A 26,935-nucleotide genomic window follows, 5' to 3' on the forward strand; every position below is an offset into this window, starting at 1 on the left:
CCATAACTCATGTTATTTATGTAGTGAAAGTGTACAAAAGTACATTTCTGTGCTCTCTCTCTCTCTCTCGGTATCCATGCCGCCACCACATCCGCAGCCGTTGCCATTTCAGTGGTTTTGAGCAAAGTTTTCGATTTTGAAATGTGAACCAAGAATTGTGTGGTGCGACGGAAGAGGAGGAGGAGAACGACGACAACGAAATTGTGAGCTGAATGAGAGTAAAATATAAGTTCCGCTTAAGCGGTAGCAATTTTGAAGTGAGTGGCAAAAGTTATGTGTATCGCATTTAAGTGCTCATATGTTTGCTTTTTAATGGATAATGATTCGCAGTCCCAGTTTTTCATTAAGTATCTCTCTCTCTCTGTCTCGTGGTACTTCAGCTCGTCGTCATCAATGTCGTCGTCGTCTTTTTCTATCGTTGTCGTTCTCATCGTCGTCGTCGTCGACGTCGACGTCGACGTCGACATTTTCAATTGTTTTGCTCCATAAACTTTTGCGTTTGAATAAAGCATCGACATTATGACATCGTGTACGTCTTCCACTCGACAGCACATAATATGGTTTGCCGTTAGAAAACTCTAAAACTCTCGTACGCCACTCTGAAATCACTTTTATTCGGTGTACGCACGACACACTCCCACTCTTAGCAAGAGCACTTTTTATGCGATTTACAGTGCAAAATGTTAAAGAAAACTCTTTGTATCCGGTCGCTTTTTCGTTGCCATTGTTCCATTCTAAATACTTAATGAAATGCGAAGCAATGTATAAACTTGAGATGCGCCCGATTTGTGTATATAATGCTGGTAACTGTGCACTGTGTGCATTTTTTATTGGGACGGTACACAGTACAATGTACAAGTTTGCCTCTTTTTCAAGTGTTCCGTCTAAATTGTAACTGTTCTAAAAGAAGACGTGATTATAGATAAAAAAGCATACAGTGATTTTGAATATGTGTACCGGTTAACATAGCTTGCAATAATCGGCTTTCATTCGGCCGGGTATTCTTTTATTCATATATTCATGATCATTGTATTCGTCGGCTGCGCTCATTTCATTTTACGTTGCTTCGACAAAAAAGGTTAACTCTTCAATCTCCTAATAATTTCCATCGATCATAATAATGTCTATTTTTGTCCTGTTCCTCCGTACGCCTTCTTTACTTTCGGTCCTTCTCTCACTCTCTCACTCTCTCTCGCACTATAGACATATGCAGCTGTTGCGCGCGAGACGCTTCAAAGAGCATTGCAAAATCCGATAAAAAAGCGTCTATGTTTTATGAGCAATATTAACACAAATGAAAATTGAGTTGACAGAAGACGCGAAGAGTCTGAGAGTTGAGTAGTGAGAGAAGAGCGCATTGTTTCACATATTCGCTACTTTGGCATTATGTTAAATCGATTTTTCCTCCGTTTTAATAATTTTCCTTGTATTTGGGAGAGAGTTTTCCAATTCAATCCACTCGGCGCATACATTGTTATCATTTTCTCTCTCTCTCCGTGTGTGTGCTCGCTTGTGGAGCATCGTTGTCGTTCCACATACTTGAATAAAATCGAAGAAGTGGAGAGTGTGAGAAAACGAATGAATTTGGTTATGCTTTTATTTCGTTCCACATGAGCGCACAACGTGCACGCAATTATTTTCACCATCGAAAAGATGTCAAGCATTGACTGGGCGAATAAACAAATCATCTAAAAAACATATACAAAAGGCAAAATGCTGTTAATACCAGCCTCCAGCCTAGACAACCAATTCACTTTTCAGCCATTTCAATTTGGCGTTGCCTTCGAATTGCGTTGTGCGCTGTTGTGCGATAATCATGTGCGGGCGAAATCAATGTCAAATGAAGTACAATTATCGACGATGACGACGACAACGACGACGGCAACGTCGATGAACAGAATGACTGAATAAGACGCAAACACAATAAATATGCAGATATAAACATATGAAATTTCAACCATTGGCATATACACGTGCTCGAGCATACACGGTCTTTTGCACATCACTCTTAAAGAAAAATCATCTTTCCAACTAATTTAATAATAAAGGTATCTTTCGAATCGTTGCTCCATATATTGAAAAATTTACCCAATCACCCTTCTCTCTTTCTCTTCTCAGTTCAGTTCACAACATGTTCTTTCCAAAACTTTTAACACACACACACACACACACCCACAGATTGATATTTTATCACGATGTAAAACCCACAATCGCATCGAATATTTTACCCGTTACTTTTACAATTGGAGCTGGCAAAAGGCATACGCTCACAAATAAATGTGTGCCAGTTATTCCATTTGACAGAGCGCACTAATGCGATGCGGAATACCATCGCTCTTTCAGCAGTTTTACTGTTTGCTCGTGATATTAGCTCTTGTCTGCTGTGTGTATCAATTCGAAACGCTTTAATGTAATGAAATTATTTCATCAAAACTTCTGTGTCTAGTTTGACTTGTGCTTAGAAAATAATGTCGTATACATTTTCTATTTCAAACCATTTTCTTAATTCATGGCAATTTCGTACAATTTTTTCGATTTTGCCACAGAACAAGAGCTACCACCGCCGAATCCATGACTTCTGTTGTTTATTACAACAGATATGATTCACGCTAAATCACTACAGTCACACATCGCACACGATCACTTGTGTATTGGTGTGCTGTCGCTTCGCTCGTCTTTCTTGTTAGAGTGAGATATCTATATATGAACGTAACAGCTAGCTGCCGCGCTCAAACACACACACTAGCTGGCCTTCTAGATTTTTCATTTTGGCTGATTCTTATAATTCGCAAGGCGACGAATTCACAAAGAAAAGTATATTAGCATTGCGGCTTCCATATATATTCGGGGAGTGAGTTGCTCAGTAATAATAATACCATTATAGAACTTAGTTCTACGTCGTGTCAGTGCCTGCTGAAAAGTCGTAATAGACTATTCTTACAGCATAGGACGCACACAATTCGGCGAATCCGTTCGAAAGAACTGGAGTGCTTGAATCCATGACTCATTAGATGTTTTCTCAACAAATGTTTATTCGAGTGTCGTCGTTGGTATGCTTTTAATTCATAGCCTCCATTTTTCAGCTCTTATCACAGACTCCATAGTCCGTTAACATGATGTTTTTTTTTCATCCTTCCAATTGGGTCCAATTAAATCAATTCTTTAAATACATCAAACATAGATTCTGTGATAATTCCAAACCAAAAGCACTGGACTTCAATGTAATTAAATATGTTGGTTCATCGATTTAAAAATAAACTCCACTTACTTTCAAGTGTACGGCCATAAATCCATCGAATTCTTATTGGCTTATTATAATCAGAAGAAGTCGACAGTTGTGAACACATTTCAAACAGAAATTGGTCGCCGTCGTCGTTTCAAATCAAATTTGATGAGCTTGATCGTTGAACAATGCATGACGGAATCACAACGAAAAATGAATGCTGACATTTTACAATTGGATTGAATTAAATTTGCCAATAAAAAGCATCTCTCACCCTCTCCCACTTTTTAAATTCCATTTCACGCTTTTGTCATTTGGTTGTTAAACGAATGCTGGTGAAAATCGATTTAATTTGAACCAAATGCCACGAGCCAACCTGAGTTGAATAAGCGCGCAATCAGGTAAATTCCGGACTCTCTATCCCTCTTTCCCTCTCGGATGTGATTTATTGAATCAAATAGTTTTGACACCGTAATTTAATTATGTTTGCCATTCTGTATAATTGTCTATATCTCTGTGTTATAGCTTGCTTAAAAGCGAAAATAAATCGCTCGAAATATACATTTAAATGACGTCAATCTAGTTGGATGCAGTTGAAAATGGGGTTTCATCACATTTAACCACACTTTGGTTGAAGTTGTTACTGCTGCTGCTGCTGCCTTTTTTCATTCTCGCTTCAAACTTTTGTTTTTAATGTCAATGCTTGAAAAACCTCAAATGAATCAAGAATGATGCTTCAGAGAATCTCTTATATTTCTGGTTTTTTTTCACTTCATCAGTTTTAACTTTTTATTTCGATTCAAGCAAATCACCTGATTCTGGTATTTTCATGCAAACGAACGTGAACAAATCTAATATGTCAAATGGCCTTATTAATTACACAAAAAACCATTTAGAATTTCTTCGAAGAATGCGGCTATTTGGTCTTGTGATTTGTGTCAATGAAGTAGTTTTCGACCAATTTAGTCGAAAAATTCTGTTTCGACCGCCACTAAAAATATCAGCAGCATGACTCGGGCGCCACGGCACACGCAAGTGGAACGAAGGTATTTTTACATTTCTGTATCGCGTCAAAATGTCATAAATTCGAACGAAAAATTCAAAACATCGATTTTTATTAACGGATTCACTATTTTTATTCACTTCACTCGAATTGTTTTTTGGTGAAAGATGAGCGGGATGCTCAATTGGGTTGTGTCATAAATAAAATAACAGAAAAACAAACAGCGAAAAATTACAGAATGTTTTCGAAATGACGATATATCGATGTCATGTGAGTTGTTGTGAATTTTCCGAAATATGAGCGCCCGCGCGCGCCTTTGTGGGAAGCGTGTGTTCGACGAAAATGAGGACATTTAACTGTCAGCAATGGTGTATGTGTGCGCGAGACAGGTCGAGATCAATGTAGAAGTAGTATTAAAATCACATTTTGACGTCGAGTGATAGAGAGACGATGGCTAGTGGTAAATCACAACAAATTACATACGAATCAAAGCTTAGCCATTGATTTTTTTTTGTGAGCCGAGAATGCATTTACATCAGTTTGGCTCGTATCCAATTACAATTTGTGTACACATACACACATGATGCACAGCCACAAACATGCATATAAAGCTGACATAAACCAGCTATGAGTCTGAAATGGCTTTTCGAACGTTCGAAAAGAGTTTTTTTATGATGTCACACTTTTGTTGACTCAACCAAGCAATAGACGAAATTACACATTTCTCGTTCATTTCGAGAAAAAAAAACAGAATAATTGCAATTTCAACGGAGCAAACATTGGCCATTTGTCAATCAAAATGGCAATTTAACATGCCAAATAATGTGCTTAGTACACAGATCAACACATGAAATTCGAGCTATTCGTCGCAACGAGCGAATGAACAAAAAATAATTTTCTCTACCTTACACCAAATTTAACGAAATTTTAATGAGATTTTTTTTCCTCCCCTTTCTCGTATACAGTTTTGATGTTGAAAATGGACAGGGAGCACGATCACCGCTGGAAGGTGGTTCGCCGAGCGCGGGTCTTGTTTTACAAAATCTTCCACAACGCCGTGAATCATTTCTCTATCGATCCGATTCCGACTTTGAAATGTCGCCAAAATCAATGTCTCGAAATTCCAGCATTGCAAGCGAAAGGTAAGCCATTGTCTTATACTATACATCCCCTTATTTTCTCTCAACAAAGTTTTAAAAAAAACCAATCGAATCGGCAACAAAAACAAGAAAAAAACAACAACAGCTAAATTAAATTTAGAAAAACCTTGGAGCAGTCCCATTGCGAAGATGAAAAACAAATCCAATTAAGGGAAAACAGAATAAATGCCCAAATCCCCGATACCTCTTTTATCGAATCTAATGAAAATCTTTTTTGCTTTTTTAGTTAGTACTTTGACCCCTTTTCTTCCACTCTAATCAAAATGTATTTCATATTTATATTTTTTTTTTCTTCTCTATGTCTTTCATATTGTTATGTTACTTATTATACACACAAAACAAAAAAACATTTTTATCAAAATTCGAAACAAAACCAATCGAAACTTGATCAAAAATACAAACCTGCATTGACCACATGAATAAAAAATGAAATGAAAAATAAAATAAAATAGGGAAAGTCGGAGCAATGTTGCAAATGTTGCACCCATACGTGAAGAGTAAGTGTCTCTTTACCTGAAATTAATAATCTGATGTGTTTTCGGTAGTGTTCTAATCACTCTTTTCTATAATTAACTCTCGTTTGTTTATTTTCGTTTGAACTATTTTCGTTGGTGTGTGTTTTCTTTTGATAACATAATGTTACCGCTACAATTGATTCCATTTCCAAATTAAATTGGCCACTTATTACAATTTGTTTGGATACATGGATTTAATTTATTTGACGACTGATTCTCTTCCTTTTCGCTATCTCTCTCTCTCTTTATTTCTTCATTGCATTGCGTTTTGATTAGAAATCGTGTTAATGTTTGTTTATTCCCCCTAATGGTTTGTTACAACGATTTTATAATAACTAATTTCGTAGTAATGGGATGATTATAATTTTGAGCTTTATTGAGAGATAATTTTCTTTTTTGATTCGAATGCAAGAATGTGGCCATCAATTGTGGGTGAAGTTTGTATGGAAAATGCTTGCACGAATCTCGAAACTGAAATAATATTGAGAATGTTAAATGATGCAGCATTTTGATGCAATTTCATCCAAACAATGCGCAACATTGGCATTCATCTATTAACAGCCATATTCGGCCACATTTTTTATTTCGTATTTTGTATTTTGCATTCAATTAACTTCAGGCTGTATTCGAAAAATTAATCGACGAGATTGTAAATAAAATCCAAATTTCCGATTGCGGATAATTCGCATTCACTTCATCGGTTTTATTATGTTTGCATTTTCGAATAAACGGTTAAAGGCATACTACAAATAATAATAATTCCCATACCGATCACACCACAGTATTTATGATATCCACGAATGCATGGCTACGTGTAATTATTCATCGATTTTTCATATACATATGTGGAAGTGATGTTGCGAACCAATACTACGTTTGATGCATTTTTAATGTAAATTTAACGACAACCCAAATGAACCATTTGCGGAGAAATATAGTTCAGCGGAGATACCATACATACGCTGGTGTGAGCGAAACAGCACTCTTTGCTGTATTCACATTTCTATTGTTCAATATACATCTAAGTAGCCATGAATCTCCGCCGAACTCCGCACATCTCCACTATACACTGAATTTCTCCGCAAATGGTTCATATGGGAACAAAATTCTCTCCATGAATATTACACACAATTTATGACATCGAATTGTTTTTCATCGTTCGCACATCGATCACAAGAAGGGTTGAAGCCAAAAATGGAATTTACAGAACAATAATTACTATTTTCAATTATTACTGATGTGTCCATTCGTTAAATACACAGTATGCTTTTTCCAAAAATATGCATAAAATATGAAACATTTGTGGAATGCGAACGAAATTGGCAAAGGGTGCAACTCTCTGGTTGTCTGAAGATACACACACACATTCAACCGACAAACCGTACAATTGAAACAGCAACAAAAATATGTACATAAAACAAAACCGAATTGGCCAATCTCCCATTTTTGACCGACTTTCCCTAGAATTTTTCCCACATTTTTATACAGATACGAACGAAAGACCAGAAAATTATACCAAACATATTTCTATTTTGTGTTGCGTTTTGTAAAATATAATTGTTCTTCGTTTGTTTTTCGGTCATCGATCGAAAGCAACTTTTTTGATCGTTTTGTTATTGATATTGTAATTTTTGTCAGCAATTTGTTGTGCAAGTCCTTTTCATCCACCCTCACCTTCCTGCAGTTGCCAGTTTACTTTGGGTTTGTCTTGTTGTATTGAAAATTGACAAATCCCTTTTTTCGGTGTGTTTGTTCTAAGTCCCGCGAAACCTAACTCTCTATATAACTCTATTTATGTAAATATATTCATCCATAAATGTATTCCCCGTGTCTGTCTGAGTTTTCGTTTTTCCATTTGTAAATAGTGGTTTAACACGCGACCAATTTATATACATTCTTTCACAAATGCCTGTCCACCATTTTATATATATAATTCAAGCTGAACACTTTATTTTCAAATGCTAATAAAAATAGCTAAATGAAAATTATAATAACACAATTTTCAACGAATTACAAAATTGTGCTGTGGAATTTGCTCTATCTGCAGTCGGCAAACCGTTCAAGCACAACTTAAAAGGTTGTTCGTTCCCGAAAATAGTTTATCGCAATTTATCGCCAGGCAAACGAAAATTAATAACGTGATTTGAAATGTTGCACGAAGTATCTATAGGAAGTGGAATCGAGTTAATGCTAGTAAAACGGTAAAGTCAATGTTGATGTTCGTGGTAAACAAATTTTCCATATTGAACATTTTCGGAAATAAAACTACCAAACCAACATAATAAAAGCAAATTTACGTGTTTTCCCTCGACAACGCCGCCGCCAAATCGAATGATGAATGAACAGTTCGAATGGAGCGAAATTTCCTCATGTTTACCCATGAGTGGTTCTGATTGCCTTCAATGTATTATTATTATATGATATTTGCTATTGAAGTGGAAAGAAAAGAAGACTGCAAACATTTTCTTTTCCCCCTTGACGAAACGACTGTAAACAACCAACTAATTCGGTTTTATTGGGGGAGCAACAAAAAATGGTCGGCCGTAAGCCAGACTCTTTTGTGTTTTCTTTGGAAAAAATTGTAGAAAAATGGGAAAAGATGGCAAAAAAAATGAAAAAAAAAACCGTCCATTGAAAACGTTTTGCAACTTTAAACTGGCCATTTTTCATAATCGTACCCAATGAGAATGGGCGAGAAAAGTTACGAATAATATGGAAACTTCTCCACTGGATAATAAATATCCGTCTGGCATTGTGTTTTTAGCTTCAACTTTGATTAGCTTTAGCACTCATTTTTCTTTCTCGCTCAACGACTAGACCCTCAGACTCAAGTTGAATTCCTCCGTCTCGACTCTCAACACCTGCAAACTTTTCGAAACCGCGTGAATTTATCCCGCTTTTAACACCACAACCATTTGAATAGTTGCCATTGTTTAGCCTGAAAACTGAAAAATTGAAAGCAAAAAATAACCAAAAACATCCCAAAAAAAATACTTTTGTTCTAGCTGCTTACTATAAGAGTAGATGAATTTGAGCGTGTACAAATTGCGAATGAAAGTAGATATCTAATTTATAGAGCTGATTGATTAATTTCTTTTGTATTTCATTGACAATTGGCATTCAATTTGAATGCATTGCGTGTGTATAGGGTGTTGATATGAGTTTGTTCGCAATATCTAGATGAAAAGCCTGTTTGATTAATCATTTAACTGTTTAATTAAATTGAATTTGAAACAAAACAAAAGCAAACAAAGTATATAATGTCTTTCTCTGTTTGAATGATAACCGAGTTGAACAAAAAGTCTACCATCGTTTAAAAAAAAATCTTTATACGTGTTACAATTTCAGGTTTAAAGAGCAAGAGCAACAGGTTTTAGCCGAGCGATCGTACGTATTTAGAGTTTTTCTTTTCTTTTTTTTCCGTTTTCGGTTCCATTGTCCTGCTAAAGATTGATTTTAACATATATGCACATTCCCAAACCAATACACACACACACACATATTCCGGTTGGGTGCGAGAAAGAGCAACTTATGTGAATCCATTTTAATGATCGCTTCGAGCGATAAAGAAAACTTTTTCCAAATCTTAATTAGTGCTTGCATAAGTTTCTCTTTATCTACACCATTCAAATTTACCGTCTGACCGTCCATATTCATGTTCATTTGTTTACTTTGGCTCCAAAATTGGCATCTTGTAGCTTTTTGTTTGATCAACCCCACCCAACTTAACCCAATTTTCTTTTTTTTCACAACAAAATGCAAACATCCAATTAACGTCAATTGAACTATTTTCATTAGAAAAAATGCAGGGCGCTTGTTTTATTATTTTATTTCCTGTCTGTTGGCTGTCGAATTTTCATGTCTGAAAAACATATACATACGTGAATATACCATAGTTTATGCAATATTAAGCGAATTCAGCTTTTGTTCAATCGAAACGCTTCATCCATAAAAGAATGGTTTTTGTTTTATATTCGGAGATGCAAAGTTTTCAATAGGCTCTAGAGCTTAGCAAGAATAGTTTGGTTTAGCAATTTAAATGACGTACATTATTTTATAGTCTATAAACTTGTAGTTGCATTCAGCTCATTGAGCTTTGGCTCAAATAAACATTTATATATACGTATTTTCCGATTACTGCTACTACTGCCAACCATTTTCACTCCCTTGAGCAGTATCCATTCCCCATGTGAAAATATACATGATTCCATACATGTATATTTCTCAAAGTGGAAACACTTCAAATGCATTGTGCTTAAAACGGCTATCTTCATGAACAAAATACAAAATATTTTTTCTCCTGCATAAATGGCTTGGACTTCATTTGCTTGAATTGCATAGCTTTAGTGTGGCTGAAAAGTCGCATATCTAATTAAATCAGTTGAAAAATCAAGAACCACGTTGAAATATCATCGCTCGCGTAACTTTCTTAAAACTTAAATCTTTCTTTGCTCAAGACTTGAACACTTCTTTTGTATATTCATTAGGCACTGCTTTCATTTTCAACAGTCACTCTTAGGAAACGGCTTTCCCCCATTCTGGGCGCTTGTCGTCATAATTTCTTTACCATAAAAACATTGTATAGAGAGATTTTGCGCACATTGAGAGACTGCAAAAAAAGAGAAACAAGTCTGTTGTAGATTACACTTTCTTCATGACATTTGAATGTTGAATGCGTCTTTCGACACGATAAGGCCGACTGCGAATGAAGGGTTGCTCTTGCATAATCTTTTTTTTTTTCATCTGTATATTCGTTGGGACTTTATGGTGAGCGTCTGAATTAAGAGCCATTATTTTATCGGCCAATCAGCAACAATGGAGTAAATTTTACGAGAGAAAAACTCAAACCCATGCGTCACCCCACCTGGTGAGTGAGATTGCGCGCGGTACAACAGCAAAACTGTTATTTTGTTGTGGTTTTCATGGGAATTGTCTCAGAAACCACAACCTTGGAGTTTGTTAACGTTAATGAGGTTGTAGAAATGAGTATTTAATTGAAATATTAATGAGACATGAAATAGAAACAAACCTAATGAAGAAGCGACTGGCCGACGACCGAACGACGATGAAAACGGTTCGAGAACTTAAAAGAAACATCAAAATGAAATGAAAAGACGCAACTCTCTCTCTCGCGCTCATTCTCTGGATTTGTCGTTTTGCAAGAAGAGATGCGAGCAAACGAACGAACGAACGAACGTGCGTTGAGTTGAAAGATATTGCCATCAGCATTTGAATAGGATACAAATAAAACAACATCCACTGAACCATTCACACACACACATAAGGAATGAAATAAGAAACTAGCAAAGCGGAAAAGGAGCTATCTCGAATTGCCAGCGCCCCGAAGACATCGAGTTCATCGATGAGACATGATGAAATTCAGTGCATTTCACGTGTTTGTATTCACTCGCGCTCGAAAATTCAGTCGACAAAATGAGAACCTGGAATATCTGTGAAACAAAGGGAACACGGCCATGCTTCGATCGATTGCACAGCCAGAGCGTTGTTCTGGAAAATGAATCGATCGTGTACGTCACAAGCACACGACAAAAGCGAGAGAGAGAAAAAAAAGAAGAAATTTATTGCCGTATTTCTATCTCCATATGAACCGCCCCCAACACAGACGATTTTCCGATGTCGTGCTGATTTGTGTAAATCATTTCATATGCCAACCACTTCAACACACATACACACACACAAATATGGACATAAAGTCGGATAGTTGAGCATCGCAAAAATTCTATCATAAATTTATAGTTTGGTCCGATAGAAATTGATACGAGAGTGTGGAATGAGTGACTTTTCTTTTGTCATCAGAACTGTTTTTGAGTTTTGTTTTAACAGCTGAATTCGTATGTATAGCGACGCTGAATGAGCTCATATAATGTGTTCCCAGACTCTGTTAGACAATACTCTCTTTCCATATCTTTCTCACTCTTTCTTGTATCGGGCAAGCATCCGTAGCGTGTTGTGTTCTATATTCTCGCGCTTTATCTCTATATCTCTGTTTCAGTTTGTTTTCTTTTTCTTTTCCGAACACACAAACAGAGAGAAAATAGAAACAAAAAAATGTCATCAGAAATTTCGAATTAGATGCTGCGGCTGGTGGTGGTGGTGGTGGTGTTTGTAAGCGACATTGCATGAAAACTTTACTTTTTAGTTGCTTTCAAACTATCCGCTCGTATGTGTGTTTGTCTCGTTTTTCTCGGCCGATATTTTTCGTCGTCGTCGTTGCTGTCGTTCGAGAAGCAAGAGTTTCATCGCACGGTCTTATGGTGTGAGCCCAAGAAAAATTGTACAAAACTTTTGAAATAACATTGAAAATGAAAAATATGGAAAAATTCAAAACTATAACAACTCTGTCAAGAGATTATTTCAAATGAAAAAAAAAATTTGTGCATAATCCACATACTCGACGAACAGAACTCGTTTTGTTCGTTCGTATTTTTTTTTTGCTGCAGTGAGTGCGAGTGTGTGTGCTGAGGCAGAAGCAACATTGAGATAGTACGCAATGATGAAATACGATTAAATCCGATTTCGTAAACCGTTTTATTCTGCATAAAATATGGTTATAGTTGCGATGCAACCATGGATTACAGTTACTTTGTGCTTGTTATGTTGTGTCAGATTGATCGAATTTCTCTATGCATGCCCTATGCAGTATTGCTACAACTTTGAAATGATTTTAACTCTCACGATATAAACTTTAAAGCAATCGCATAATAAATTCCATTGACCGGATGCTATTGTTGCGCCACGGGGCAAATTGCTGCAAACGAGATAAGAGGAACGGGACAAATTGCTGCAGCATGTAAATCAAACGAAACGAAATTGGTCGATAAAAACTTCTACTGGAACACTTTTTATTAAATGTCATGACATTTTGCATAAATATTAAAATCAACGATGGAAGAAACATTACCGTGATGATGTCCTGCTGAATTAACGTTGGGAAATTTTCAATGGAATATTGAGGTCGATATATTGAACCACGTATATTACGTAGCTGCAAAATTGCCTTACGAGAAAATAAAATACGCAAAAAAGAGATGAATAAACAAATGGTTCGATCGAATCGATATTTTTGTTATTTATAACCAAACTAAAGGAATGCTGATGAGAACACGCGTATACGTATTTCGTGTGGTATTTGTGTAAAGTAATAGAACGTAATTTGTGACGCATTCGGTTTGCGGCAAATAGGTCTTGATCGTCGAAATCGGTTAACGAGCGGTGAAAAACAGAGAGTGAGAGTGAGAGAGATCGATTCAGTCAGTTCATAACAATTAATTGGTGAGAAAAGTGGTGAAACCAAAACTTTGCCATAAAGACAAACCCCATCGAATGTTGGACGAGAGCAAGTGACTACGTGGCTTTTCCCAGGCAATATCTATTCATAGAAAATTGAATGTGAGCAGTTGTTAAGTGGTTGGCGATCCATAATTACGCTTATTGATGACCTGTTCCGGATTTTCTGGAGCGTGAATCGGTTTGGATTTGTCAGAGGTCATTAAAGACACTAATGTTCCTGCGGCTATCACCATTGCTACTGCTGCTGCAAATGCGGTTGCTGCTGGGAACGTTTGGATTTCGCGTACGCAACTAAAGATGCATCACACAGTCGGTTTATCATTCAAGAAGAAAAAAAACCTTTTTCCATGCCATACCAAAGTGGAACTTATTCAAAAATTAAAATCCCCGCACCGTGAATTGATGACACCACCACGACAAATGTAAAATGGGCTTATGTGCTTAAGTCCGCCGCCTGACTACGAACGAACGAACATACACACTCATTCCTTTCTCGTTCAATATTATATTGCATTAAATCCTAATTTTATCGTGGAAATGAATAGAATTGCATGGTATTAAATGTTTTGCATTTACCAAGCTGTTTATCCCCATGTAAATGTTATCGTCTAATGTAAATGTTGCATATTGTGCTGTGTGTGCACTTTTGGTGTACGGTGTGAATGGATGGGTGGCCGGGTTGAAGACTTGGCATGGGTGAGTGAGTGAGCGAGCGAGCAGATGAATGCTATAAAGTAGATTTGCTATAATCGACAAAGTATTTTAGTGAAGCACGCTTTCGCATTGCATTTGTAACTGTTGCATGTACAAGGCTTGTATGTTCCTCTCTATATACAATGTTGCCGTTGCTGTTAACTTTTCGCATATTCATTTTGATTTTATATCTTTTCTTCTCTTAATTTCGACTTTAAATCCCCAATTGGCATCCACACATATACATTTTCTCGCCTATTTTCTCCTGTTTTTCTTTTATCCATCAAACACCACATATTTTACAAAATATCAAGCAAAAAAGACAGACATTGTTGAGTCTGAAAATTGGTTTTTCTTATTCTTTGCTCATGCTCATGTTTGATTCCATTTTTATGATTACTTAGCGTCAATGCTGATGATGCTGACAATTCAATTTAAATCCCATTCGAATAAATTCATCAATTTGTCATAAACTAAACACGAATTAACACAAAATTTCAACAGTGCCAACATTTTTAGTGTTAATCAAATTAAGAATAATTTTATGCTGTGCGTCGCAGCGCTCAGCACAAATTATATTGCAATTGGTTAGACGTTTAGCTAATACATACATTATATACATAACTAATAAGAACATTTTGCCACTAGCTTATATCGTGCACATGCACCTAGGTGTATGTGTGTTGAATTTTTAATCGAAATTAGCATGCAACAGACGAACCTTTTGCATTTCACTTCATTACGATTTCCCGGCGATGGTTTCTCGTGTGAAAATCGGTCTTGTGTAAAAGCCATTGAATTGAATGCCGTGTTATCCGATTTTTCGCTTGTGGAAAAAGTAAATGTAGCGGAATGCAAATGAGATCGTATTTATTATATTGCCTCTACTGACGTTCTCATCGCTTATATTATTATTATGAAATTCTTTATGTTTTCGTCATCACCACGGAATTTTTGCTCCTCCTCCAAATCTTTGTTTTGTGCAAATCGGTGCAGAATTTTATAATGAACATCTCTTTTAAATTTCTTTCATGGCAGCCATGGTGGTGAGGACTTGATTGTGACTCCGTTTGCTCAAATTTTGGCCAGTCTTCGTTCGGTTCGCAACAATTTTTTAAGCTTGACAAATGTTTCAACATCAAAGTAAGTGCTGTGCATCCATTTCAATGTATTTTCCAACCCGTTTATTAATGCGTTTGATGGTTGGGGTAATTCCTTTTTTTTCGGCGAACAGATCAAAGAGGGCGGCTGCTACACCGTTGAATAAACCGTTAGCGCCGGGCGATGAGCAATACGTTCGCTTAGCAATGGACACAATGGAAGAGTTAGACTGGTGTTTAGATCAATTAGAAACAATTCAAACACATCGCAGTGTTTCTGACATGGCATCGCTTAAGGTATGGAATATTACACGGCATTTTCTCTAGTTGTCATCACATGAAATCCAGCTGAGACACACTGAATTCACGTATCTTTTATTTTGAATCTCATTTTCACAGTTTAAACGGATGCTGAATAAAGAGTTATCACACTTTAGTGAGTCAAGCAGATCTGGTAATCAAATCTCAGAATACATTTGTTCAACATTCTTGGGTAAGTGGTGTGAAAATCCTTTATTTTAATTTCCAACAAATTATCACTTCATTTAATGGTGGGTGGAAGAAAAAAGCGAATGGCTTTGGCAAAGAAATGACGACGCTTGAAGAAGATGATATACTTTTCGAAACAATCATTGCGCGCTAACATCACACAAATTGCTCTTCATTTTGCGGTGCTGAGGCCGCGTACAGCTCAAGCGGCACCCTCGTGCTTTCACGTGCGTGCGCTCATTTCCATCCAACACCTGGTAACCATTGAATGATTTCGAAATTCTTTGCTAGTCAAATGGAAGATTTTAATTACACACAACAATCGCATGACACGACACAGTTAGCGATCTAGCGCGTGGAGTGGAACAGACAGACAGAAAGGGAGAGAGCAAGTCAAACAAAGAGATAGCGCAAGAGAGAGCAAGTGTCATATTTTATAATAGCAAGTTTTTTTTTTAATGAAAAACTTATACCGTTACGCAAAGTGATGCTCAAATATGTATATTTGAGAGATGAAATCCACTTTGGCTGCCTAGTTGGCTGATGTTTTTAAGATGCTTTTGAGACTTAACAATTACGCTACTACGTGGAAATGTGTTTTCAGTTTCAGTGTCACGGAATGCAAAATTCAAACCCAACAAAAAGCAACACAACACGTTTCGATTATATAGTACGCGGCGAGCGTTGTAAAAGCCACTTGCGTCACAAATTACGAAATTCCATTGAGTGTTCGACCGCAAATATATGCGTGTATCTGGGACGCATAAGGACAAAGCCAATTGATGTCAGCATGCGAAAATGATAAACAATTTAATTAATGAGCGTCTCTCTCTCTCTATCGCGAGCAAGCGAGCGAGCGAACGCGCGAACCATACAGCTGCCATCAAATATTAAATTTAAAAATGAGAATGCTTTGTTATTATATTATACATCATCGGAGAGCAAAAGAATTTTTTTTTTTTTTTTTTCTTTTGTCAAGTGAATCTTCTTTGGCCATAAATGCTGCTCGCAAGAATTTCTCATAGCGGTAATTTCATTACGTCGAACAACATAACTCAATTTTGCGAGTAAAACGAGCGTCTTCCCAACCAAATTTGCCAAACCGTTTTGTCCTTTTCGTTGTGTTTCCGCTGTTCATACGATGTGATTAATTGTATTAAAACGATTTTGGTTTCATTTCCCTTTCTTTTTCTTTGCAGACAAGCAACAAGAATTTGATTTGCCATCGCTACGAATCGATGAGAATGATATTGCACAAATGAATGCGCAAAAGAACTCGAACCAGAACCAGAATCAGAACCAGAACCGAAGCCGTTCACCGCGTTTCGGCGGTCCACCGATGTCACAAATATCAGGTGTATCACGTCCATTACTCTCGCACACCAATTCATTCACGGGCGAGCGTTTGCCAACATTCGGCGTTGATACGCCGCACGAGAATGCGCTCGGTACCCTTTTAGGCGAAGTAGACCAATGGGGCATCGATATATTTAAAATAAGTGAATTAAGTTGTCTTCGTCCGTTGACATGTGTCGCATACACCGTGTTTCAGGTAAATTTGTGAAGATTTCCCCACATAGTTTAAAATTTACGCGCGACTATAGACAAAATTTCGGCTGGTATACGCTCTCACGTCTATATTAACCTAAAACTTCAACTAAAAATCTACTTTCAGTCTTATATTCGTCTGAAATCTAGGCGAAAATGGCTGGAATACCACTTATTCGGAGGAATATCGACTGAGAGCGTATACTAGCCAGAATTACGTCTGTATTTAGGCGTAAATTTTAAACAGTGCATACATGTTTTGTTTTTGATTTGTCTCTTGGTCTTTCAACGATGAAACGTAATTCCATTTGGCACATACACACATGCCCACTCACCCTACTCATACTATTTTGACATGTATTTACAGGGTAGGGACTTGTTAACAGCTCTTATGATACCACCGAAAACTTTTCTTGCATTCATGGCCACACTAGAGGATCATTACGTCAAAGACAATCCATTTCATAATTCAATGCATGCGGCCGATGTCACACAAAGCACAAATGTTCTGCTGAATACACCGGCGCTCGAGGGCGTTTTTACACCGATTGAAATTTGCGGTGCACTGTTCGCCGCCTGCATACATGACGTCGATCATCCCGGTTTAACTAATCAATTTTTAATAAATTCAAGTAAGCTATCTTTTCAACACAAACTCTTTTTCTTTATTTCCATTATAATGGATATATCCAGTACATCGGAGTCGGATCCCAATTTATTTATTCATTTGTATGGTATTTTCAGGTTCCGAACTAGCATTAATGTATAATGACGAATCTGTTTTGGAAAATCATCATTTAGCTGTTGCCTTTAAATTACTCCAAAATCAAGGATGTGATATATTTTGTAATATACAAAAGTAAGTAACGCGTTTGGTTTTTGTTCAAGCTCTTCATTGAATGGCATTAATACTAACAGCATTGGTCGCATCAGTTGACAAAGGATTCACTTTGGCTGATAGTAAATCCGCACAACTCGATACACGTGCAAAATGAAATAAGATAAAACATTTCTATAAAACCATAGCTATGGTTCAAACTCAATGAAAGCGTTACCACAACCAACCAACCAACCAACCAACCAACCAAAGCATACCTTTTCAAATGACAAACTCCTTTTTTTTCGAGCGAACTCATTGAATGCCACCGCACGTTTCGGGTGCATTATCAGATTTTGTGTTTTCGTTCCACAGGAATTGGCATTTTAATTTACTCCATTCACTTTCAATAGTTGTGTTCATGTGTTTACTTTACCTATCAGTAATATGCAGCATAAGCTTATTCAGCGCACACAGTCAATCCATTTGGGATTTTAATGGGCAACAAACGACAAGGATAAACCACGAACCAGAAATATTGCGCCAATTTCGCATCATCACGAATAAAACCAGAATATTAGATTGCCACTGCTGTCAACCATATCAACAATTTCAATAAATCAAAGATGGTTTTGTGTCAATTGAAACACATTCACATCGTGTTGGGAATGATGGCAACGAATATGCTTGGATTTTACGAGATTCAATGCATAGTTCAGGGGATGTGATAGATTAAATCTGAAATTCGATGAGAAAAATGACACATTCGTGATTTGTCGCGATTCTTTTATATCTCGAAATTCTTTGTTGAGAACGAAGTTGCGCTAATTGACTTTTGTATTTAGAGAAATGAAATGGAACTTTGATTATGGAATTTTGATTATGAAATGGAATGAAATGTTCGAAGAGTCTGATAGAATTTAATATTCTGGGTGTGATGACCAAAATAACAGATTCTTGGATTTTCTTTTATGATTTGAAATTCTTTATTAATCGTCGAGCCGGATTAAGAGAAATAAAATTCCCGAAAATCGTCTCAAGGTCGCTCACAAAAGTTTAGTATCGAGTTCGAATGGATTAACTCAAAAATTGCGCTTCATGTCAAAGTGTTTGGAAAGAGCAAACCCATCATTTTCTCGAATGGTGTAATTCGCTGTAACTTTACGGCTGCTATGCATCCATTCATTTGCTGTGCCAAATAACTGACATCAATATCCATTGAAATTAGTCACTTTAATCGTATTAGACATTGACTATACCGACTATTCTATTTGATGAATGCATTACATTCACTGCGTAATGGCTATTTGGCAATAAATTTTGCGACGAGTATCGAATATTTGATCCGATTAGTGAGTTCCAAATTAATTACTATTGAGATGACCATATCGAATGGCGATAGCATATTGGTTTTGTGGTGAGATTAACGATGCTTGCATTATAAGATGTTGTTGTGTAAACAACCGCGATAAAGTGCGGCGCATAGCTAACAGAAGTACAACTAGTACAGCTACGGGCCAAAAACCGAGCATCTGTTTCACATATATTTACGCGACGTGACGTATTTTCAAATAAATCCCATTGATTCCATTGAAATAGTGGAGATTTTTTTTGTTTCGATGTTGCTGCATTCCTGTATTTAAATTGAACAATTCTTTGAATTTTTTATTGCAAATGTTTTAAAGTGGAAGCAAACCAGAAAACATGTTTGGCTGTGGGTTTTACTATGTACAAACCAATGTACATTTTTCATTAAGTGAGTCTATTTTTACGTTGGTCGGGCTTACAGGCATCGGACTCACCACACGATTAATTAAATGTACGTTGTGCCACAGAAAATTAATTGATTTCAAAGCCATTCGATTGAAAATAATGACGGTAAATTATATTGCGAATGATATAAGTTGAACCAAAAATCCAAAGGGTGTTCACATATAAACAGTATGAATAGTACGGGTCGATGGTTTGTAGTTGCGTTTAGCATTTTGACTTCTAATCCAATAATCACCATACACCATTTTGCTGTTGAACATACCGAGTCGTTGCATTTTCACTACGTGCGCTGTAATTTTGCGTCAGTGATTTATTGTGAGTGGCGATAGTGTGAGGTGTTTTTATAGCACCATTTTCTAACCTTGTCCCCGCCCCACATCAACTGTGATTCTAAAGCGAGAAAGAAAACTCATTAGAGATGTTCTTTTCGCTGGCGCATACAATGCTGAACATTGATAATTAAATGTAATAAATTTGCAAATGAAATGGGTTTTTGTGATCTGTTTAATGTCTTGTTTTTGCACATTTGCCTCACTCTCTTTTTTCTGCCCGCAAAACAGAAAACAACGTCAAACGTTGCGCAAAATGGTTATCGATATTGTTTTATCAACGGACATGTCTAAACATATGAGTCTGCTAGCTGATCTGAAGACGATGGTGGAAACGAAAAAGGTGGCTGGTTCGGGCGTACTTTTACTAGATAATTACACGGATCGAATTCAGGTGAGTTTTTCGTTTGCAATAAAAGAAGAAAAATGGAATTTTCATTAACTTTCGGGATTGGATTTTCTATAGAAAGTCGTTGCATCAACCCTTTTTTTCTCTAAACTTTTCTCAACTTTTATACAATGCTCATCGACAATTTCTTCTATCATATTTCAATTTCGCTTGCATAGGTGTTAGAGAATTTGGTACACTGTGCCGATTTGAGTAATCCGACAAAGCCGTTGCCGCTGTACAAACGATGGGTGGCCCTCCTGATGGAAGAGTTCTTTTTGCAAGGTGACAAAGAGCGTGAAAATGGCATGGATATCAGTCCGATGTGTGATCGACAAAATGCAACCATCGAAAAATCGCAAGTTGGTTTCATCGATTACATTGTGCATCCATTGTGGGAGACATGGGCCGATTTAGTGCATCCAGATGCGCAGGATATTTTAGATATGCTCGAAGAGAATCGTGACTATTACCAAAGTATGATACCACCATCACCGCCCCAAACTGACGAAGACACCACTGACGATCGTATACGCTTTCAGGTGAGTAATATTGTGACCATTGTCCGCAAACACCTATACCCAATTCGACCAAACGTCAATACAACGAACTTGGATGCGATTTTCTGATTGTAGTAAACTCATTTGTCTGGCTGCTTACAGATAACCGTTGAAGAATCGGACAATGAAGACGATGACGATGACGACGACGACGACGACAATGGCGATGATAATGATGACGAGGCAGCCGGTGCAAGCAGCAATGCTGGTAAACCATCAACTAGCCAAAATCAAACGACCCATACAGGAATGTGACGGAGAGTAGTTGGATTATGTCGTAAGCTCACTGAAAAGGCGCACACATTTCTACTAATCAGATGAGATAAAAAATAAACAACATTGTATTGGTGCGCGCCCGATACCACCCACCATCACCCCGTTCATTTCTCAAACCATATCCGGAGAACAAACTCCATTCATGTAAAGAAAAAAAAAAGAAAAAAAAACAAGACAAAGCAACAACAACAAAAAAATATTTCATCCATCATGCATGCATCCATTTTGAAGTCGCTTGCCGAACATTTCACACCGAAAAGAACTACCAACAATGGAAATATTCTAAACAAATGAACATGTTAATTTTAACGGACATTTTTCTTTTCGCACATACACTAACAGAAAAACCCCGACAAAAACCAGAAACAAAATTTGTTTGAGAAATCTAATTTTTAACCTACATACACACATATGAAAAAAAAAACAATTCGTTTGATTTTATTCGTGAAAAGTAAAGTGAGTGAGCGTGTTTTAACTAATTTACTCGTGAAATCTGGAGTGCTAACAATTTTAGATATATATTATTGAAAGAAAAAAAAATTGCAACAACAACAAAGAAAAATCAATGGAAAAAAACTCTAATAAAAAAAATTGTAATTAGGATTTTGATGACGGTTACGAGAACTGTGAAAAATTAACAAGAAAAAAAAAAGAAAAATTAACCATTGACTCATAGGCAAAATTATTATTCAAAAAACCAAATTGATAAATTAACAAAAAAAAAACAAATCTTCGACACGAATTTTCTCAAGTAGAACTTGTGTGATGAAAACATGAAACCAAAACAAATCAATTGTAAATTGCACATTATATGAAAGAGAAACATCTCTTATTTCCAACATTGGAGGAAAAAATAAAAAATAAAAACCAATTATGATGAAGATAAAAAAAAATCTACTACAACAACAACTAATTTATTGAAATCGTAACAACTAATTTAAATTCTAGCATAATAATGAACTTGGTGTGCATAGAACATAATGTATCATAAGAACTCTAAATTTAACACACACACACACACACAATTAAATTCATAGGTATTGAAATTGTATATTAATATTTATTTTTAAACAACAGCAGAAAAAAAGCACAGAGCTGAAAAGAAAGAAGAAGAAGAAAAGAAAACATGCGAAAAACTTACTTTCAAAGCATTGAGACAGGCAAGAGCCGTGTAGTGACAGCACAGCATTGTGAAGAAATACTGAACTTATTTTGAACTGTGTTATCGGTTCATTGTGCTGTTCGGAGCAGCCAATTTATTTGTGTTCCAATTTGAATTTAATATAATGCGAAAATAGTGTAGAGAGAATTTTAGTCGCAGCGACAACGGAGAAGGTAAAAAAAAGCAGCCCACAATCGTAAAGTGAAAAATTAGTGATACCCTTTTTGCCCACAGACATAAACATACACATACACACATTGGACATTGTTCGATTGGCTAATCAAATTGGTCGATAGGGCTGTGGTTGTCTCATTGAAAGTGAGAATGCAGACCATGAAATCATTGTAAAAAAAAATACCACAAAATAATGAGCTTCTTATATTTATGTGTAAAACTAAATTAACTTAGACGAGAGAGAGACAAATGTATATGGAAGAAGCATAGGGAAATCGTCACTTATTTGTCGTGATAAAATATGATAGAACCAACAACAAAAAATAATAGACTCACTCACACACATGCGAGCGTTCAAATGGACAGAAAGGAAAAAAAAACGAACAGACTTAGCATCATATACATCAGAAAAAATGAATAGCAACATACATACATAAATTTAATCCACAATAATCGAGACATTTTTCGTCCCCAACGAGAGACTAACAAACACAAGAACACGAATCAGTGCTTGGTAAAAACAGAATAAGAAAAAATAGTTTGATGTGTAGATTTCCAGTAGACAAAGAAAAACCTGCATAATTAAAAACCAGTATAGAGGCAGTTAATGTATCGGCTTTGATAAGAGAAACATTTCTCAAACTAAACATAATTTTTAGCCATCGTTTAAAAGTAGATCAATACAGAAACCAGAACACAGAGAAAAAAACCGCAGTTCAACATTCGCTTCAGAGACAAAAAAAAACACAAACTTTTTGCAGACAACACAGCGCTGATATGGCTATCGAAACAAATCGGGACCTTATTTCGATATCTATTCATTTTTTATGTCCATTCTGAATGTTCAAATCCGACAATTTTCTTTCTATATATGACAAACAAAATCACATCATTTCAATCAAACTCGAAGTAAATCTTTTTTTTTTTTCTTTGAGAATTCCCGCAATTTCAATCACACCTACAGTCGACCTCATACGACATTTCACCGCCCGACACACATATTCCTTCATATAGACACAATTTTTGAGGAAAATAACGATGCCGTAATTTTCCAATCGAAATGTAGTAGTTACGATACCTACCCGCCCCCTTTTCCTCATCGTTCAAACGAAACACTCATCTTCAGCAACATTTCTTCTGAATATTCACTCCGTTTTGAAACAACATTTTTTTCACACGCATCCAATCCAATAACTAAACAACATTTTTACAATAACAACAACAACAACAACTAAAAACGCCACCCCATTTGCACCACAACAATATTTACTAGGAGAATGCAAACAATCTATTTATTATAAAGTGAATATTTATGCGTACGAACTTTGAAGTAAACCAAAATTTAAAAGAGACAAAAAACCACATCAAATAATAACATATATTAAACGTAATGAAAGAGGAAAACCAAAAAAAAAAATCCAGTGAAAAGAAAAATAATCCCAAAATGAAAGATGAGTGAAGTGAGTGGGCGGTAATCTCCATTTTGCGGTGACTCCGTTGACATTTTTTTTGCTGGAATTGAAAAAAAAATCAAGTTAATAAAACTAAAATTTAATTATATTTAAACATAAAGTGAATACTAATTCAATCAATATACAAACAAACAAAAAAACATGAATATTATTATGATGTAAAATGTAAATGTATAGATAAATTTATTTTGTTGTGACGCTGGCGTCACAATTTCTTGTAATACTACAATATTCTAACAGCAGCAACAAAAATAAAGAGAAAAAAAAATATAAATTTGTTTTGAATTGTTTTTTCTTTGTTTATTTTTTTTTTTTGTTCTTGCCGTTGTTAATTTGTTTTTCTTAATTTGTTTAGTTTATTTGAACGATTTTGAATGCCACATTATTTAATGTACGATTAAGAAACCAAACGCTAAATTCAAATGCATCACATCAGTTGAACGGGTAGCAGAAACAAAAAAAAAACAACAACAAAAGCAACAGTTTCAATGATATACTAATTGAATTATTAAATGAAACAGAAATATGGAAACAATTGTTTTTCAATTTATTTTATTTTTTTCCGTTGGTGATGGTGAACATGTTGAATTTTCAGAAGAAAGAAAGAATAAAAAAAACAAACAATTGATATTTGGTGTCTAAAACCACTTATAAAAAAATAGTTGAAATGCACACTAGGTGATACAAAAACCAAAAAAAAAACTTAAAGCAAAAAGGAGAGAATGAAAGAACACTAAATTATTTGACAAACAAATAAAATAACGCCAAAAAAATATTCACATGGATTGAGAAAGAGAAAAAAAAGAGCAAATACACTTGCATGGTCTCGAACGAAAAAGAGAGAACATAATAAACAAAGAAACCAACCAAAAAACAAATCTAATATAAATACAACCATTTAGAATAGAGGCGTAGTTTTAATCTGCAAGAAGCTATTTGTAATAAATGTGTAAAATAAGAATTTCTTTTTATTTCGATCAGCGATCAATTCATTGATGGCCTCCGATCGAATGCCCATACAAATACCATCCACATCTGAAATGAGAGTAGAATTGGATTCTTTATAACAACTGATTTGATGATTTCGCGCAACCACCCATCCCACTCCACCTTCATGTGGGGCCACAGTGTAGTCGGGGTGCAATATCATTGATACACACATTTTAATTTTTAGTCAATCGAAGCAGCGTGTAAATGTTCCTTTTTTCGGAATATCATGGTGATTTCGTTTTTCTCCGGCTAAGTCATGCGGTTACCAATTTCAATTCAACTTAAAAAGACAAAAAAAATAACGAGCTCTTCCTCGCATCACATTTTTATAATGTTCTTTTCTCAATTTAACTTTGATTTTCTCGTTTTATTCAATTCGAATTTATTTGGATTCAAATCGCCTGGACTGTCTCTAATTACATTAGTCTGTGAAATGGCTAAATTAAAAAAAAACGCTTATTTAGATATGAATTTCTTGTGAATACAATTGTATAATTGTAGGTACATTTTGAAAATGACGTACATCTTCTCCGCCGAGATCGCTGTTGCGATCGGTATGGGATATGTGACAAGTATCGTTATTTGGAATTTACACTTTTCGAAACTATACACATTTGCCAGCTAATTTACATCTAATTGATAAATTTGAAAGAGAGAAAGAAATCCACACTCTGACACATCTTTTAAAGAGAAAAAATTCATAAATTTACCAACGTTTCGTTCATTCACATACAAACACAGAAAAAAGAAACTTCGTCCCAAATTTCATTTGAAAAACCATTTTATTGATTGGTAAATAGTTTATAGTGCATAATTCCATATCACGACTTAACGATTAGAAAGGAATCTATAAAATATGAATGAATGAATGAATGATGAAGTCTGTGTGGAAATAGTCAGCGATTCAAAAATAAAAACAATTACAGTACCTTGAAATAGCCCATTCTATTCACCGTTTTCAATTTGTTTTCCCCTCAAAATTATTTAAATAAACACTGTGAAAGAATTTCTTCAATCTATTCTCAAGTTATGCTTCGCAAACCTGGAAGCGTTTGATTTTGTTCTGAATTAATCGTTGCTAAAACTTCATTCATTTGCTATGCTAAGATATTGTAAATATCTTATGATTTTATAACCCCCCCCCCCCCCCCGTCGTTCTCGTTAGTCGTTTTTTTGGCTTATTTTATTGTTTTGAAAAGGCGACACTATTCAAAACATGTATAAATTTATCGAAATCGTTTACCTTTCTATTTAACCTCTACATTAAATGATTAGTCTGAAAATAAAATGTTTAGTTTTGAACCATTTTTCTCGGTTTTAGACAAAATATTGCGAATGACTTTGTATTTTAAAAAAAAAATTGGGAAAAAATTCAATGAATGAGCTGAGATATCATGTTATGTGTGCAAAAACTATTTAACAAAGAAAAAAGAACACAAGAATTGCATTCAAACTGTCTTTTGAGAACTTTTTCTTTTCTTTACTGAACTCGTAATTGTATTTTAACCAATTGATTTAGAACGAGATCCGTGCAATGAGGTAAAATTATACGCAAAATTTAAGAAGAATTAAATTTAAAACTAAAGAAGAAGAAGAAAACACACACATGAAATTGGACTGTTACTCATCAATACTTAGTGATAATGTTATATGAAAATAATACGATTGTGAAAAAGAAGAACACTCACACACATGGCAAACAAAAACAATGGAAGATATACATATACAAAAAAAAAATGGAAACCTTATAAATGGAAAATAAGATGAATAATATGTTTGTTTAAATTATTAACTTTCAAATAAAAAAAACATGTTGTTTTTTTCTGAATTGTATCTTTTGGCCATTTTTTAAGTCGATTGAATCGTTTTTGTGGGAAAATGTCTTCAGTAGTATCCGAAAGAGTAAGTAAATCTGACAGAACGTAAGATACTGCTAATTTACAATTCGTTTC

At 35.5% G+C, this 26,935-nt stretch overlaps 1 protein-coding gene across 29 annotated transcripts in view; it reads left to right on the top strand.

Moving 5' to 3' along the window:
- LOC129566488 (cAMP-specific 3',5'-cyclic phosphodiesterase) overlaps positions 1-26,816 on the top strand; it is a 144,800-nt gene extending 117,984 nt beyond the window's left edge. For 9 of the 29 annotated variants that reach the window (XM_055442478.1, XM_055442479.1, XM_055442495.1 and 6 more), the window contains 10 exons: positions 5,192-5,368; positions 14,944-15,048; positions 15,140-15,302; positions 15,405-15,498; positions 16,694-17,046; positions 17,410-17,674; positions 17,787-17,901; positions 20,193-20,355; positions 20,529-20,891; positions 21,012-26,816. In XM_055442478.1, the coding sequence (XP_055298453.1) occupies positions 5,192-5,368; positions 14,944-15,048; positions 15,140-15,302; positions 15,405-15,498; positions 16,694-17,046; positions 17,410-17,674; positions 17,787-17,901; positions 20,193-20,355; positions 20,529-20,891; positions 21,012-21,164 (1,951 nt within the window). In that variant the 3' untranslated portion in view covers positions 21,165-26,816. Of the gene's footprint in view, positions 1-5,191; positions 5,369-5,838; positions 5,884-9,249; positions 9,289-14,943; positions 15,049-15,139; positions 15,303-15,404; positions 15,499-16,693; positions 17,047-17,409; positions 17,675-17,786; positions 17,902-20,192; positions 20,356-20,528; positions 20,892-20,984 lie in introns of all 29 variants that reach the window. The other 20 variants (XM_055442500.1, XM_055442471.1, XM_055442473.1 and 17 more) reach the window with 6 other exon arrangements.
- Positions 26,817-26,935: the final 119 nt, after the last annotated feature.

The sequence above is a fragment of the Sitodiplosis mosellana genome, unplaced genomic scaffold, assembly GCF_009176505.1.
Source record: "Sitodiplosis mosellana isolate CC-2019 unplaced genomic scaffold, AAFC_SMos_1.0 Smas_scaffold_3, whole genome shotgun sequence".
NCBI lineage: Eukaryota > Metazoa > Arthropoda > Insecta > Diptera > Cecidomyiidae > Sitodiplosis > Sitodiplosis mosellana.